Consider the following 16,042-nt stretch of genomic DNA (forward strand, 5'->3'; position numbering starts at 1 on the left):
TATCTCTGTCAAATAAATAAATAAAATCTTTAAAAAAAAAATGAGACCTGCAATATTTCAAAACAAATACTTGTGTACATCTACAGAACTCCTCCTCCCTGAGAAAGGCAAAATTAATGTTTTTCCATTGAAGACTCTCTGCTTTAAACATAAATCTTAAACATGGATAAATACAAACATTTGGTGGTTGTCTATCAGAACAAAGAATATGAAAATAATCTGACTTTTTAAAAAATTTTATTTATTTATTTGAGAGAAAGAGAGAGAATGACCAGTGCGGAGGGGCCGAGGAGGGGGGAGGGAGGGCGGAGAGAAGCAGACTCCCTGCTGAGCAGGGAGCCTGATGCAGGGCTTGATCCCAAAACCCCAGGATCACGAACTGAGCCAAAGGAAGAAGTTTAACTGACTGAGCCACCCAGTCACCCCGAAAATAATCTGACTTTTTAAAAAGGGAAGAAAAGCACAGCTTTATTGGCTCTGTCAGTGACCTAGCTCTTCAGTGTCAAGCTTAGCAGTTCAATAACCATTTAATAGGAATTTTTGTTCAAATCAGGTTTTTCTACAAAGAAGAAACATCATTTTTAGCACAACAGCAGTCAGCTCTGTCTAGTGTAGAAACTGATGTGGGAAAAAAATGGAGCTTTAGATCTTTATTTTATATTTATTTGTGTATATATATAAATATGTGTGTGTGTGTGTGTGTGTGTGTGTGTGTATATACACACATACACATAAATGTGTAGAGAAAATCAAGAATATATTATTAATAGGGCACCTGGATGGCTCAGTCAATAGAGCATATGACTCTTAACATCAGGGTCCTGAGTTCGAGCCCCACATTGGGCCTAGAGCTTACTTTAAAAAAAAAAGAATACATTATCAATAAAATTTGTCCAAATCATACAATGTAGCAAACTGCACAGATCTCAACTGTCTGTGGAATGAGAATGTTTTTAAGTTTATTTATTTAAGTAATTTCTAAAACCAACATGGGGCTTGAACTCAAGACCCTAAGATCAAGAGTTGCATGCTCTTCCAACTGAGTCAGCCAGGCACCCTGAGCAAGACTATTTTCTAGGTTACAACTTATTTTTTCTTAACGGTGATTACAAGAGTTTCCACAGGAAGTAGTTTTGGGGGAGTGAGGGGAAGAAAGTCATTTCTAAGAAGGTGGTATTTAATGAATTAAGCAACCCTATTACAGTTTAACACAGTCACAATTTAATTCATCTAGGAAGAAAGGTATCAGAGTCATTTATCCATTGCATTTATGAGAAATGGAAAGGTAGAATAAAACAAAATCAAAGAACTGACTTCTAGCCAAAAGTTTAAATGGTAAACCTTCAGAAGAGCTGTTAATGAATTGGGAAACATTATGTTTCACTTTCTCTTCATTATTCCTCAGGCACTCTACTGGAGGTGTAAGACACAACACAGTTCAAAAGTCAGAATATAAATAAGAATCAAGATGTATACATAATCCACATCTGAATATTTAATACATACAAAACTGGTTGAAAAACTTCACGGGATTATTCTATAAAATATTAGGCAGAAAGAAACTACAAGCCTAAGTCACAAAGCTTTCCCAAAAAGCAAAAAAATGACTGCTTAAAAAAATTACAGTTAATATGGACTAACATAGCAACAGATAAGTTCTTAAACTAAAGAAAGGCTTGGTATACTGTATGCTGCTGAAATCAATCACCTCTCTAGTCTAGAACTAAAAGAAAATCAGAAATGGCTTTCTTTCCCCAGAAAAGAATTCCAAACTAATCATCTGCAGCTGTCTGATAGGACAAAATTTCTTACTTTTGGTCTCAAAAATTAAGATTCCTCTTACTGTTTATTCAAATGAAGGAAAATGTAATGAAAACGTCTTCATGAGCTCTAGTTTATTAACAATCAAAGCCTAACCAACTAAAATAGGGAAGCTGAAGGGACTCCATTTTAGAAACACTCCATCTCTGCTCTTTTTCTGTTAGGCTTCATTTACTCATGTTCTGTATTTTGTTTCTGAATCAGCCAAAGAAACTATATCCCCACTTCAAGGGGGAAGCAAGAAAGTGAATCATTCTCTGAGTTTTGTCCTAGGCCCCAAACACCTAACAACATCCAAAAAGAACCAGATCCTGAACATGTTCGAGGACATTAGCTGTGAACAAACCTCAGCTGACACTGGCATCAAAAACCCCTACCTTTGGTCATTTATGAAATGACACCTATTGTTCACCTGACACTCACCTTTGATTGGACCCTACCCAGGATTCCTGAAGGAACACGTACCCTAGACCTCTTTCCAATATAAATCCCTAACCCCAAACAACGACAAGACTCATTCTCCTCTCCTTTTCAAGTCTCCCAGACACTCCATCTGCTAGTCTCAGTCACTCACGACTACTCAATAAACTCTGTTTTCACTTTCTCCTGCTCATATTTGATTTCTATCCTGCATGAAGCCAAGAACCCAGGGGATGCTCCCACAGGAGCAGCCAAGAGGGTTCTTGGACCCAAACTACCTACGTCACAACCAAGTGTTATAAATTTAAAAAGGCCTACATGCAATGGATTTTATCTCATGGTAAATATTTATATTGTTATTGAATTGGTAACTTTCTGACTTAAGTGCTAAATAGATTCAACTTGATCAAGTGGCTAATAACTTAAAGACCAGTATTTGGTTAACAATGATTTCTAGGATATTTTGCTAAGACGATTTTAAGGAAACCAAATTTCAAAAAGGGACCTACTTTTGCAACAGTACTTTCCTACCCGTATGAAATGAGAATCTTAAAGCAAAGAGATTAAGTCTCACTTCAAACCCTCCCATATTGTCTTTTTAAATTCTAGTGACTTAATGAGAAAAAAAAAGTTTTCTCTTCAACATTTTAAACTTAAACAGATTTCTCAGCTCACACTGCTTTTTAACCAATGATCTATAAAACTCAGACAACAAAACACTAAGCACAGCTCAAGCTTTTATACTCTAAGAGAACCAACATTCCCAGTGCTCTACATATGGATGGGTTTTCCAAACTGTATAATGACAGTCCAAGACAATTTAGACATATAGACGTATAATAACAATTCAAGACAATTCAGAAATACACATCCTTTCCAAATCCAAAAAGAGTGATTACATCAAATAGGAATGTTCCTAAATTTCACAAATATACCATATACCTTCTCCAATATTCTACTCAATTTCTTTTGACAGCTAATTTAAAATTGCTTTTTTTTTTTAACAAGTCTGTATATAAGTTTAGTAATTCAGAAACCTTTAAAACCAAAGTTTTGGTGATAAATTACAATAAGGGGGGGGCAACATACTGTAAATCAATTTATCAAGTTGACTTATCAAAAAAATACACTTAGGTTGATATAAAAATTTGTGAACAGGGCACTCAAAGAATTGGTCTCTCTACTAAAAAAATCATAGGCTGGCAAAAACTGACAGAATCAACTCTCGAATCAAAAACTTAAAACAACCAAGGAAGTACTTAATGAAGAAAAAGGCAACTGAATTTTGGTAGGAAGGCACTGTGGCATTTTTGTTGACCTGTCTACTCTCTCCCACTGCCCAGAGAAGCACTGCTGGCTGTGGGGACAGAAGCTTGTCTTCCTGTTGCAGCTTACTGGTAGGTGGGGGCTAAAATAGACCTTGTTCTTAAAAGACTGTTTTAACCTGTCTGGCAGTTCCCTGGGGGGCTGGTGCAGAGGCTAATATTTACTTCAAAACACCACTCCAATGCAGCTACGGTGACTTTCTGGGTGTCTGCCAAAAGGTTAAGGCCATACACTAGCAGGCAAAGGACTAGGAATAAGACAAGCAGCAGACACAACCAAAAGCCGGGGAAGAAAGAATCCAAAGAGGAAGTTTTGTGAGGGAACAGGGGCTTGAAAGGGCTGCCATATATACCAGGGAAGACAGAGTGCAAAATGCATGCCTATAAACAGATGTGTGCTCAGAAAGACCTGAGAAGACCCTAGACTTGCACCCTGACAGATGTGTGGATTTGGCACAAGCAGGTGAAGGTGAAGGTGAAGGTGAAGAAGCATTGTAGACAACCTAGGCTCAATGATCAAGAAGTGCCCCAACTCAAAGACAAGCTACAAAGACCAAGAGAGTAGTAATTGTTTTTCCTCTCTGAATCAAAAAAGGCTGTCTGCTGAGAAAATGGAACAGAAATGTCAATGACCACACATAAAAAGGAATACAGTCTTGGGGGGGGGACTGTTTTGTTTTGTTTTTAAGAAAAGTCACTGAACAAATTCAACCACTGCAACCCTCAATAATCAAAAACAACAAACCTTGAGGAAAGGTAGAATCTAATGTACAAAATTATGATGGTATAACATTCAAAATACAAAGTTTTCAACAAAAAAACTAGAAATACAAAAAACCCCAAAAGTATGACCTATTCACAGGAAAAAAATGAACTGACAGAAATTGTCCCTCAGCAAGGCCAGACATTGGACTTACTAGAATGACTTTAAATCAACTGTTTTAAATATGCTCAATAAACTAAAGAAAACCATGGACAAAGAACTAAAGGAAATCAGGAAAACAATAATTATAATAAAAAAAAAAGACTATCAGTTGAGAGAAAGAAAACATACAAAAGAAACAAACAGAAATCCTGATGCTGAAAGTACAACTGAAATCATAAGTTCACTGGAGGGGTTCAACAGCAGATCTGAACAAGGAGGGGCAAAAATGAGCAAACAAAAAGACAGAACAATTGAAATTAACCAGTCTGAAGGACAGAGAGAAAAAAAACAAAGAAAAATGAACAGAGCTTAAAGTACCTGTGGGACATCATCAAATATACCAATATAAGTATAATGTAGTCTCAGTGAGGAAAAAAAAATGGGCAGAAAGAATATTTGAAAAGATAATGGAACAAAATCTTCCAAAATTTAATAAAAGACATGAATCTATATATCAAAGAAGCTCAATAAACTCCAAACAGGAAAAACTCAAAGCCATCTAGACTGACAGACATAATCAAACTGTTGAAAGACAAAGACACAATCTTGAAAACAGCAAAGGTGAAGCAACTCATCATGTACTCAAAAAGATTAGCAGCCATTTCTTATTAGAAACCATGGAGGCTAGAACCAGTGGACACATCTAAAGTGCTGGGGCAGGGGGTAGGGGGGTAGATCAAAAAGAAGTCTACAACCAGCAAAACTATCTTTCAAAAATGAAGAAAAATTAAGACATTCCCACTTAACCAAAAGCTATTAATTATAGCTAACAAAATAATTCATTGCTAGCAGACATGCCCCACAAGAAATGCTAGAGTCCTTCGAGCTAAAACAAAAGGAGAGCAAAAAGCAACTTAAAGCTGTATAAAGAAATAAACTCCAGTAAATGTAACCACACAGGGAAATCTAAATGCCAGCATTTTTGTATTTTGACTTCGTAACTCCTCTGTTTTTCCTGATTTATATAATATACTTATAAATGTATGGTTAATGGGCACAGAATGCATAAAAATGTAATCTGTGACAACAACACGAAGGTGTAAGGAAAAGTAAGCTGTAAGGAGGGAAGTTTTTGCATGCTATTGAAGTAAAGTTGGTATGAATTCAAACCACTGTTCTAAATTTAGGATTTTTTTTGTTTTGTTTTAGATTTTATTTATTTATTTGTCAGAGAGAGAGCGCGCATAAGCAGGGGGAGTAGCAGGCAGAGGGAAAAGGAGGCTCCCCAACAGGCAAGGAGCCCAATGAGGGACTTGATCTTAGAACCCTGGGATCATGACCTGAGCCAAAAGCACTTAACTGACTAAGCCACCCAGGCATCCCTAAATTTAGGATGTTAACTGTAATCCACATCATAACCACTAAGAAAATATGTAAAGAAGTATACAGAAAAAAAATTCAGGAGGTAATCAAAGTGTATTTTTTAAAAATTTCAACCAAACACAAAAAAAAGGGAGATTGAAGAAAGTGAAGAACATAAAAAACATTAACACATATAGAAAACAAATAGTAAAATGGGGGATAAGAAAGTTCTCTATTAATAATCACTTTAAATGTAAATGGATTTACAACTGTGTGGCATACACGTACAATGGAATACTAACTGGTAATTAAAAGCAATGAAATATTGATACATGCTACAACATGGAAGAACTCTAAAAACATTGTTAACTAAAAGAAGCCACACACAAAAGATTACATAGTATTTAATGCCATCTATAATGAAATGTCCAGAATACGTACATGTATACAGACAGAGCAAGCAAATTAGTGGCTACCAGACTCTGGGGAAGGGAAGAGAACATAGTGACTACTAAAAAGTAAAGGTGCTATTTTGGGAGTGATAAAAATGTTTTACAGTTAACACTGTGGTGATGGTTGCACAATTCAGACTATATGGAAAGTGACTGAATGATTTTAAATGTGTAAATTATTTTGAATGTGAATTATATCTCAGTGAAGTTTTGTGTGTGTGTGTGTTTTAAGCTTTTTTTATGTGGTAGATGGACCAGCACTTTTGGCATAGACTAAGAGCAAGTTAAGAATGCAGAATCTTCTCCCCACCCCACAGCTGCCAAAACAGAACCCAGATGATTCCTTTGCACCTTAAAAGTTAGGATATAATGCCCTCGGGCAACTGTCGGTCACAGTGAGAAAACAGAGACCTAGTTAAGTGGCTTACCTAAGCTCATATGTTCAATTCATAAGACACATTTTACTCTTTGAATCACAGTTGTTTGCAAGTTGGTGTCTTCCAGCAGAAAGGGCACAAATTGTGTCTTTTTCACTTCCTAGCCCTAAAGCCTGGTACAGTGTTCTATACACGATACTCAAACATTTACCGAATGGCTAAAATGACTTCATAACACAGACCAATTTCCAAAGAGAGGCATTACATTTTGCCTAAATTAGCTCCATTACCAAAATAAGTAAATTTAACATAACATGCACTTATATTCTAGTGAATGTTTGAAAAAATTTTTTTTCAAAAAACATTGCAAACAAAATCCGAATCTGAGTTTCACCAGAATATCAAGGTTTCGCTGAGTAAATGGAAAATATATTTTGTAACTCAGAAAGTCAGAACGCTCTGACACAGAAAGATAGCTCCTCTAATGAAATTAGCCAACACAGAGGGTTTTTTTTTTAAGATTATTTATTTATTTGACACAGAGAGAGAGCACAAACAGGGGGAGTGGCAGGCAGAGGGAAAGGGAGAAGCAGGCTCCCTGAAGAGCAGAGGGAGCCCGATGTGGGACTTGATCCCAGAACCCCAGGACCATGCATGACCTGAGATGGCAGACGCTTAACCAACTGAGCCACCCAGCTGCCCTTATTCATGGTTCTCAACAAAAGTGTGCACAAAACTGTGAGCTTTACAGAAACGGACATAAAGGCTAAGTAAAGTTTCAGTCGAGAAGACTATCTTTGACTCCTTTCATTGGTAGGTAACCAAAGTAGATCTGTGCTCATTATCTTTAGTTTTTACTTGGGAACTAAGGAATAGAAAGAAATAACCTAAAGCGACCAAAATCTACTCACTGAGCTGAACTACTATTCTTAACAAAGTATATGGATTTGTGATGTTAAAAAGGTTCACTATGTAATGCCAACTGCCTTCTTTTAAGTTTGACTTCTGAGGAAAGCCCCAGTAGGCTTTCACTCCTAATGGAGATATCTTTTGGCCCAGGTTTAAATGGTCCAATTGATAATCTAGGGTCATAAAAATGGCTAATTCTTGGCCCTCGGGCATACAACTGATAAGTTGTTTTTTAAAGTTTGCTACATTTAGAAAATCATATCAAAAACATTAAAAAAAAAAAAAAAGAACGCAATTGTACCCAGTGTCTAGATCTTGAAGACAGTTTCAAAGAATGATATAGGCTACCCACAAGCAAGTTAGCCACAAAAGAAAGTGTCAATGGAATTACTCATTCAGAACCTCAAGTAAAAGAAAAATCTTGCTACATTTCAGGCACCATTTCAGGCTTAGTCAGAAAATTAAAGCTGAGAGGAGTAAAATATTTTCAATAGAAGAAAGAAACCCTCTTTTCCTTTGACTCTTAGATTGTTTTCTCTCACAAAGAATCCTTTGTTCAAATGTTGATACAGACTTTACCTGAAACAATAAGAAAAATATGCTACCCCGTTTCCAAAAAGGCAAAATGTACTGTTACGGAGGTATGGTCTGTAAGACTCCTTCATCTAAAGTCACAGTCTGACCAATTCATTAGCCACCACCAATTAATGCTCAGTGGTGCCTCTTCTCAAATACTATCAAAAATTAAAATAAAAACCCTCAGAAAAAAACCCAGAAAACATACCCATAGCTCAATTCCTTTAAGTTTTACTGTCCCAGCTCCACCAGTGACTCTAAGCCTCCTGAGCTAGTGATAATGAAGGATTGTTGGAAGGCAGGCAGGCACAAGGCTTTCCACCCCCCACCCCCGCCCTAAGAGGAAACCACCCTTAACAGGATTTTACACCACCCTAGAAGGAGCCCCGCCACCCTTTCCCATGTGACAAAAAACTGACTGGATGACAGGCACAGGAAGGGTTAATCAGATTAAAACAGCCTGCCAACAAGCCCATAAAAACCCCTAGACTTAAAAATTCCAGTGGCCACCCTCTTAGACCCCCTCCTTCCTCGAGAGCTTTGTACTATCACTTTGCTATCCTCAGTAAGCCTTAATTTGCTACCCACCACTCTGTCTGGTCTACCTATTCATTCTTTGAAGCAATGTGACTAAAAACCATGGGCACCAATGGAGAAAAAATCCTGTGACAGTAAGGTTACTGCCATCAACACATCGTGGTTCATTCCTTGGCTATGAAAGCAAAATACAGAATTCCTTAAGTTATCAACATTAATCTTCTTTAAAAAGGATTTCTAAATCACAGTCTCAGCCTGCTATGGACTGAACTGTGTCCCAGTAAAATTCATGTTGAAGTTTTAATCTCCAATATGATGGTAACTTCCTTGGGAGGTAACTAGAGTTAGATGAGCTTGTGTGGGTGAAGCCCTCATAATGGGATTAGTGGCTTTATAAGAGGTGGAAGAGAAAGAGCAATCACTCTCTCAGCCCACCAGTCCATGGTATTTGATTACAGTAGCCTGACCTGACTTAAGACACAGCCTATGAACAGATAATACCAAATAAAAGTTGTGTAGCAGTCATGACACTGAACTTGCAGACAAAATGCAACTGAATGCCCAGGCAAGTTTCAGAGTCAAAATCTGAACCTTCGAAATTTATGATAGGAACCCTAGAGTTGCAGCATAACAACACTAAAGTGGCAACCTTGGTCTTAGACCACATCATCCACAAGAAGAGAACGATACTATGAAAGTCCCAGACACTTGCTTTATCTAGAGTGAAAACGACACACTTTGTTTTGAGAAATTAATTAATATCTCAAAGGTATGTGAGTTTTTGGTTTCCTTTAAATCTTAATGAAAAGCTTATTTCATACAAGAACATCAAATGACCAGCGAGCCTTAAAAAAACCATCCCAAGATCACCATAGCCAAATTCAGCAAATAACACTCCCATAAGCCAACCTAATTTCAAAAGCTAGTAGCCTGTGTGCCCAGAAGAGAAATTGACCTTAACAGCCTTATTATGTCATAGGTTAGTAGAAGCAACACAAAAGGTTCAAAATCTTTTAGGTAGGTTACCTCAATCTACTGTAAAAGTTGTTGTAAAAGTCGGCCTGAGGTACCAAGGTGATAGGTAAAATGAACAGGACAGAAAGTGATAGGGGGAATCAAAGACGTTCAACTACATACATAAACATGGATTAACTAGAAGAAAATCAACCTAACTATAGCACTGCCAAATAAAGCATGTGCTAAAGAAAAGTATCTGAAAAGTCAACAGGTAGGGGAAAACACTAACAACAAATTACTCCACAAAGTACATGCTTTATAACATCAAGCTTTAAGAGGTCAAAAATTCCCTTACTGAACTCACAGTAAGTCTTCAAAGTATATTGGATAAGTGGATAAGATACCTACTGATCCAGAATTCTGACTGTTTTTTTCCTATTTGCACATGAACTCTGAAATAATTAATTCTCAGATCAAATAACCCTTATTTAAATGAAAATCCTAAAATACTTTTCCAAGTCAAATGGTGTTTTAAAGTTTCTATGTCATTATACTGCTCAAAATATTCAAATAATGGGAAACACCATTTTCTCACTGCCCCACTGAGGAGGTCTGCTTCTAAACTGGAAGAGAAGGACTCCAGAATAAATGATGATATGAACTCCATGAATTCAGATTAGGGCCCTCTGGGGAAAAGGAAGATGATTTATATCAAGTGACAGCCTACCAAATCTCTATGGAGTAATAATCCAAGATCTTCTTATAAACTAAGTATTAGGAATAGAAAGGAGAGGAAATGAGTAAAAAACAGTATAACCTAAAGAGATAAACTAAGGGCAGAAAGTAATAAAGCAAAATAACAATATTCCCAATACTTGCTGTATTATCAATTATCTCCACTCACCAATTAAAGTGTCTTTAATTGGTATCTTTAACTGGTATCTTCCTAAGGAGAAATTTTAACTATTTGAAGAAAAGGCCATTACTTCAGGACTAAGTGAAGTCTGTTCTTCTTATAGTTCAGGAAGGTTCTTTAGGCTTTCTATAACCTCTAAGAACACTCAGATTTTGGGACATAGTAAGTATTCAAAGACTGACACTTCTATAGGTATTAATGAACATGTTAATTGCAAAAGTAGATGAGACTGGCATACTAAACTAGGTGCCTAACTCCATTTTCTAGCCCATCAATCTCTTCTACACACTGTGGCCAGATTATGGGTAAGATCATTTGCCAGCTGCATATGACCTTCAAAGCTAAATCCTAACCAATAAAATCTGAAGTAGAGCGTCCAAGGCCCCCCCAAATCTGATTCCGCCATACATTTTCTACCCATAACATATTCTAGCCTGGTACTACTCACTGGGACATTCACAGTGATCTGAATATTGCTGCTTCATGGTCTTCCTCATCTCTGCCCAGCACTACCCTTCGGTTCTCACCACCAAAGTCATGTTGTCTAAGGCATTATCTGATTTTCACTGAAATCAGAAGTAACCGCTCCTTTCTCTGAATTTTCACACTCCATTCTTTGTACTTCTCTTAGTCACTTACCAGGCTCTATCTTACTTTCTGGTGAGTGATTTATGTACACAAATAGTATGCTCCCTGATGACAAAAACTCATTACATCATCTTTGCGTCTCCCACAAGGCCTACTACACATTTCTATAAAGATCAGCTGATTCACTAATGGACACCTCAAAAACTCTGTGGTAAAGATAAATACATTTTAAGAAAAGAAGACATGTTTATATATGTTACATTTTAAACTTGAAAATCAAGAGTCCAAATCAACTATGCATTAATTCTTAAAATTACTAATGTCCATCCTTTAGTCTACATCCAAGTATTTTCACTTCTCACAAACAGATCACCAAATGCTATGGTCTGAATAGGGGTACCCCCCCTCCAACTTTATATATTGAAATCCTAACTCTCAAACATGACGTATTGGAAGGTGTGACTTTTCAGATGTGCTTAGGTAATGAGGGTGGAGCTCTCACAAACGGAATTAGTGTTCTTATAAAAGAGACCTCATAGAGCTAGCTCCCTATCCCCTTCCACCATCGGAGGACAGACAGAAGACAACAGCTATGAACCAGAAGAGGGCCCTCATCAGAATACAACTGGGCTGGACCCTTGATCTTAGATTTCCCAGCCTCCAGAACTATGAGAAATAATTTTCTGTTGTTTGTAAGCGACCCAGGCTATGGTATTTTGTTACAGCAGCCCAAAGAAAATTAAAACACCGAACTTACCTCAAACAAGCGTAAATCAGCAGGAACTCTGTCCCCAACAGAAAGGCAAACTGTATCACCTGGAACCAAGTCTCGAGCAAGTGTATGTTCCAATTTTCCTTCACGCACACTATAACATGAAACAAAAACAACCATGGCTGAAAATAGAAAGCCACACCAGTTATTTAAAAAAATGCTTTCTAGTGGGCTTACCTGAGGAAAAATATATAGTAGTATTATTATCACTTCAAAGAAGGTAGGTCAAATATAAGAAACTAAGCAAACAATTATTTTTCTATTCTTGGTAATTAAGATGTTCAGATTACCAAAAAAGTATTGGAAGAAGTAACCAGTTATTGTTCAAATGTAAAATGTGAAAACTGAAGCAACCTTCTTATTCATCTGGGTCTGTTTGATTGTGCATCACTCCAACTCCAACAGTGCTTAGTACATAGTCACGCACACAAAAAAACTGTCTCAATAATCTCAACATTACAACTTAAAGTTCTAATATTACAACTTGCTACACTGAACAGAACAAGAATTTTTCATGTCAGACTAATGATTTCTACCTTATGTTTAGACAAATCTGGTGCCACAAAGTATATTGTACTACTCACATTCAATTTCTATTTTTAAAAGTGAAAATCCATTTTCACTTGTCTCCATGAATTTTTTTTAATTGATATGTTAGTCACCATACAGTACATCATTAGTTTTTTATGTAGTTTTTTATTTCCTCTTTGATTTCTTGGTTGGCCCATTCATTGTTTAGTAGCATGCCATGCAGCTTCCATGTATTTGTGTTCTTTCCAGATTTTTTCTTGTGATATTTCCAGTTTCATACCATTGTGGTCAGAAAAGATGCATGATATAATTTTAATCTTTTCGAATTTATTGAGACTTGTTTTGTGGCCTAATATATGATCTATTCTAAAGAATGTTCCATGTGCACTTGAAAAGAATATGTACTCCACTGTTTTTGGATGGAATGTTCTGAATATACCTATTAGGTCAAGTTGGTCTAATGTGTCACGCAAAATCATTGTTTCCTTGCTGATTTTCTAAAAAAAAATCAACGGTCTAAAATCTTTGGGACACAGCAAAAATTGTTCTAAGAGGGAAGTTTATAGCAATACAGACCTACCTCAGGAAACAAGAAAAATCTCAAATAAACCTTACAGCTAAAGAAGCTGGAAAAAGGAGAATAAACCCAAAGCCAGTAGAAGGAAGAAAATAATAAAGATTAGAGCAGAAATAAATAAAATGGGGACTAAAAAAAAACAACAGAACAGATCAATAAAGCTAGGACCCAGTTCTTTGAAAAGATCAACAAAACTGATAAACCTTTAGCCAGACTCAAGAAAAGAAGAGGGAGGACTCAAATAAAATCAGAAATGAAGTAGGAAAAATAACAAACAATACCACAGAAATAAAAAGAATTATAAGAGAATATTATGACAAATTATATGCCAACAAATTGGACAACTTTGAAGAAATGGATAAATTCCTAGAAACATATAACCTTCCAAGACTAAATCAGAAAGAAAGAAAATTGAACAGACCAATTACTAGCAATGGAATTGAATCAGTAGCCAAAATATTCCCAGTAAAAGTCCAGGACGAGGTGGATTCACGGGTGAATTTTATCAAACATTTTTAAAGAAGACTTAATACCTATTCTTCTCAAATAATTCCAAAAAACAGAAGACAAAGAAAAGCTTCCAAACTCATTATATGAGAACAGCATTACCCTGACACCAAAACCAGACTAACACACTACAAAAAAACAAAAACTACAGGCCGATGTCTCTGACGAAGACAGATGTAAAAATCCTCAACAAAATATAAGCAAACCAAATCCAACAACACATTAAAAATATCATTCACCACGATCAAGTGGGATTTATTCTAGAAACGTGAGGGTAGTTCAATATTCCCAAATCAATCAACATGATGCATTGCATTAACAAGAGAAATGATAAAAACTATATGATCATCTCAACAGATGCAGAAAAAGCATTTAACAAAATACAACATCCATTCATGACAAAAATTCAACAAAGCAGGTTTAGAGGGAACATACATCAACATAATAAAGGCCTTATATGAGAAACCCACAGCTAACATGATACTCAATGGTGAGAAAGAGCTTTTCCTCTAAGATCAGGAACAAGGCAAGGATGTCCACTCTCACCACTTTTATTCAACATAGTACTAGAAGGCATTGACACAGCAATCAGACAAGGAAAAAAAAAGCATCCAGTTTGCTAAGGAGGAAATAAAACTGTCACTATTTGCAGATGACATGTTATTATATGTAGAAAAACCCTACCAATTCCACCTAAAAACTACTGGAACTGATAATGAATTCAGTAAAGTAACCGGATACAAAATTAATATGCAGAAATCTGTTGCATTTCTATGCACTAATAATGATGAAGCAGAAAGAGAAATTAAGAAAACAATCCCATTTACAATTGCACCAAAAAGAATGAAATACCCAGGAATAAACTTAACCACAGAGATGAAAGACCTGTACTCCAAAAGCTATAAACACTGATAAAGTGAAGATGACACAAACAAATGGGAAGACAGACACATAGATCAATGGAACAGAATACAGAGCCCAGAAATAAACCCACGCTTATATAGTCCATTAACTTACAAAAGAGGCAAGAACATACAATGGGGTAAAGACATCTCTTCGATAAATGGTATTGGGAAAACTGGACAGCTACATGCAAAAGAATGAAACTAAGCCACTTTCTTTCACCATACACAAAAATAAACTCAAAATGAGTTAAGACCTAAATGTAAGACCTAAAACTATAAAACACCTAGAAGAAAAAACAGGCAGTAATTTCTTTGACATCTGCCACAGAAACATTCTTCTAGATATGCCTCCTCAGGCAAGAGAAACAAAAGCAAAAATTAACTGTTGGAACTACACAAAAATAAAAAGCTTGTGCACAACAAAAGAAACCATTAAAAAAAAAAAAAGCCCCACAGCCCAGCAACCTACTGAATGGAGTAGATATCTGCAAATAATATATCCAATAAGGGGCTAATATAATATCCGAAAGATATAAAGAACTCCTACAACTCGACACACACACACACACACACACACACACACACACAAAACAAAAAAACAAAACAAAAAAAAACCCCACACACAACAAATACTCTGATTAAAAAAGGGCAGAGGACATGAATAAACAGTTTTCCAGGAAAGACACACAGACGGCCAACAGACACATGAAAAGATCTTCAACATCACTAATCATCAGGAAATGCAAATCAAAACCACAATACAATATCACTTTACATTCGTCAGAACGGTTACAACCAAAAAGACAAACAAGTGTGGGTGAGGATGTGGAGAAGAAGGAACCTTCGTGCACTGTTGGTGGGATGCAAATTGGTGCAGTCACTGTGGAAAACCGTATGGACATTCCTCAAAAAATTAGAAATAGAATTACCATATGATCCAGTAATTCCACTACTAAGTATTTACCCAAAGAAAATGAAAACACTAATTCAAACAGATATATGCATCCCCATGTTTATTGCAGCATTATGTGCAATAGCCAAGATACGCAAGCAACTCAAGTGTCCATACACAGATGAATAGATAAAGACAATGTGGCACATGTATACACACACACACACACACACACACACACACACGAATATTACTCAGCCATAAAAAAGAATGAGATTTTCGCCGTTTGCAACAACACAGATTGACCTAGAGAGGGTATAATGCTAAGTGAAATAATTCAGACAGAGGAAGACAAACACCGTATGACTTCATTCATATATGGAGTTAAAGAAGCAAAACAAATCAACAAAGAAAAAAGTGCCAAACAACAACAACAAAAAAACAGACTCTTAAATACTGAGAACAAGCTGGTCTTGCCGGAGGGAAGATAAGTGAGGGTATGGGTAAAACAGATAAAGGGGATTAAGAACATACTTACAGTGGTGAGTACTGAGTAATGTATAAAACTGCTGAATCATTATATTATACACCTGAAACTAATATAGCACTGTATACTAATTATACTTCAATTTAAAAAAAAAAGTAGAAATCAATATCAGAAACAAGGATCATGAGTTATACATGGGGGGAGGAGGTTAAGATGGCGGAGGAGTAGGGGACACCTTTTTCAGCCGGTCCCCTGAGTTGAGCTGG

At 36.4% G+C, this 16,042-nt stretch overlaps 1 protein-coding gene across 2 annotated transcripts in view; it reads right to left on the minus strand.

Annotated features, from left to right (window-relative positions):
- Positions 1–16,042, minus strand: part of ATP2C1 (ATPase secretory pathway Ca2+ transporting 1) — a 169,312-nt gene that overhangs the window by 60,686 nt on the left and 92,584 nt on the right. The window contains exon 7 of one of the 2 annotated variants that reach the window (XM_034662009.1): positions 11,863–11,983. In XM_034662009.1, coding sequence (XP_034517900.1) covers positions 11,863–11,983 — 121 coding nt within the window. Of the gene's footprint in view, positions 1–11,862; positions 12,013–16,042 lie in introns of those variants that run through there. The other variant, XM_034662008.1, reaches the window with a different exon arrangement.

The sequence above is a fragment of the Ailuropoda melanoleuca genome, chromosome 6 (genome assembly GCF_002007445.2).
Source record: "Ailuropoda melanoleuca isolate Jingjing chromosome 6, ASM200744v2, whole genome shotgun sequence".
NCBI lineage: Eukaryota > Metazoa > Chordata > Mammalia > Carnivora > Ursidae > Ailuropoda > Ailuropoda melanoleuca.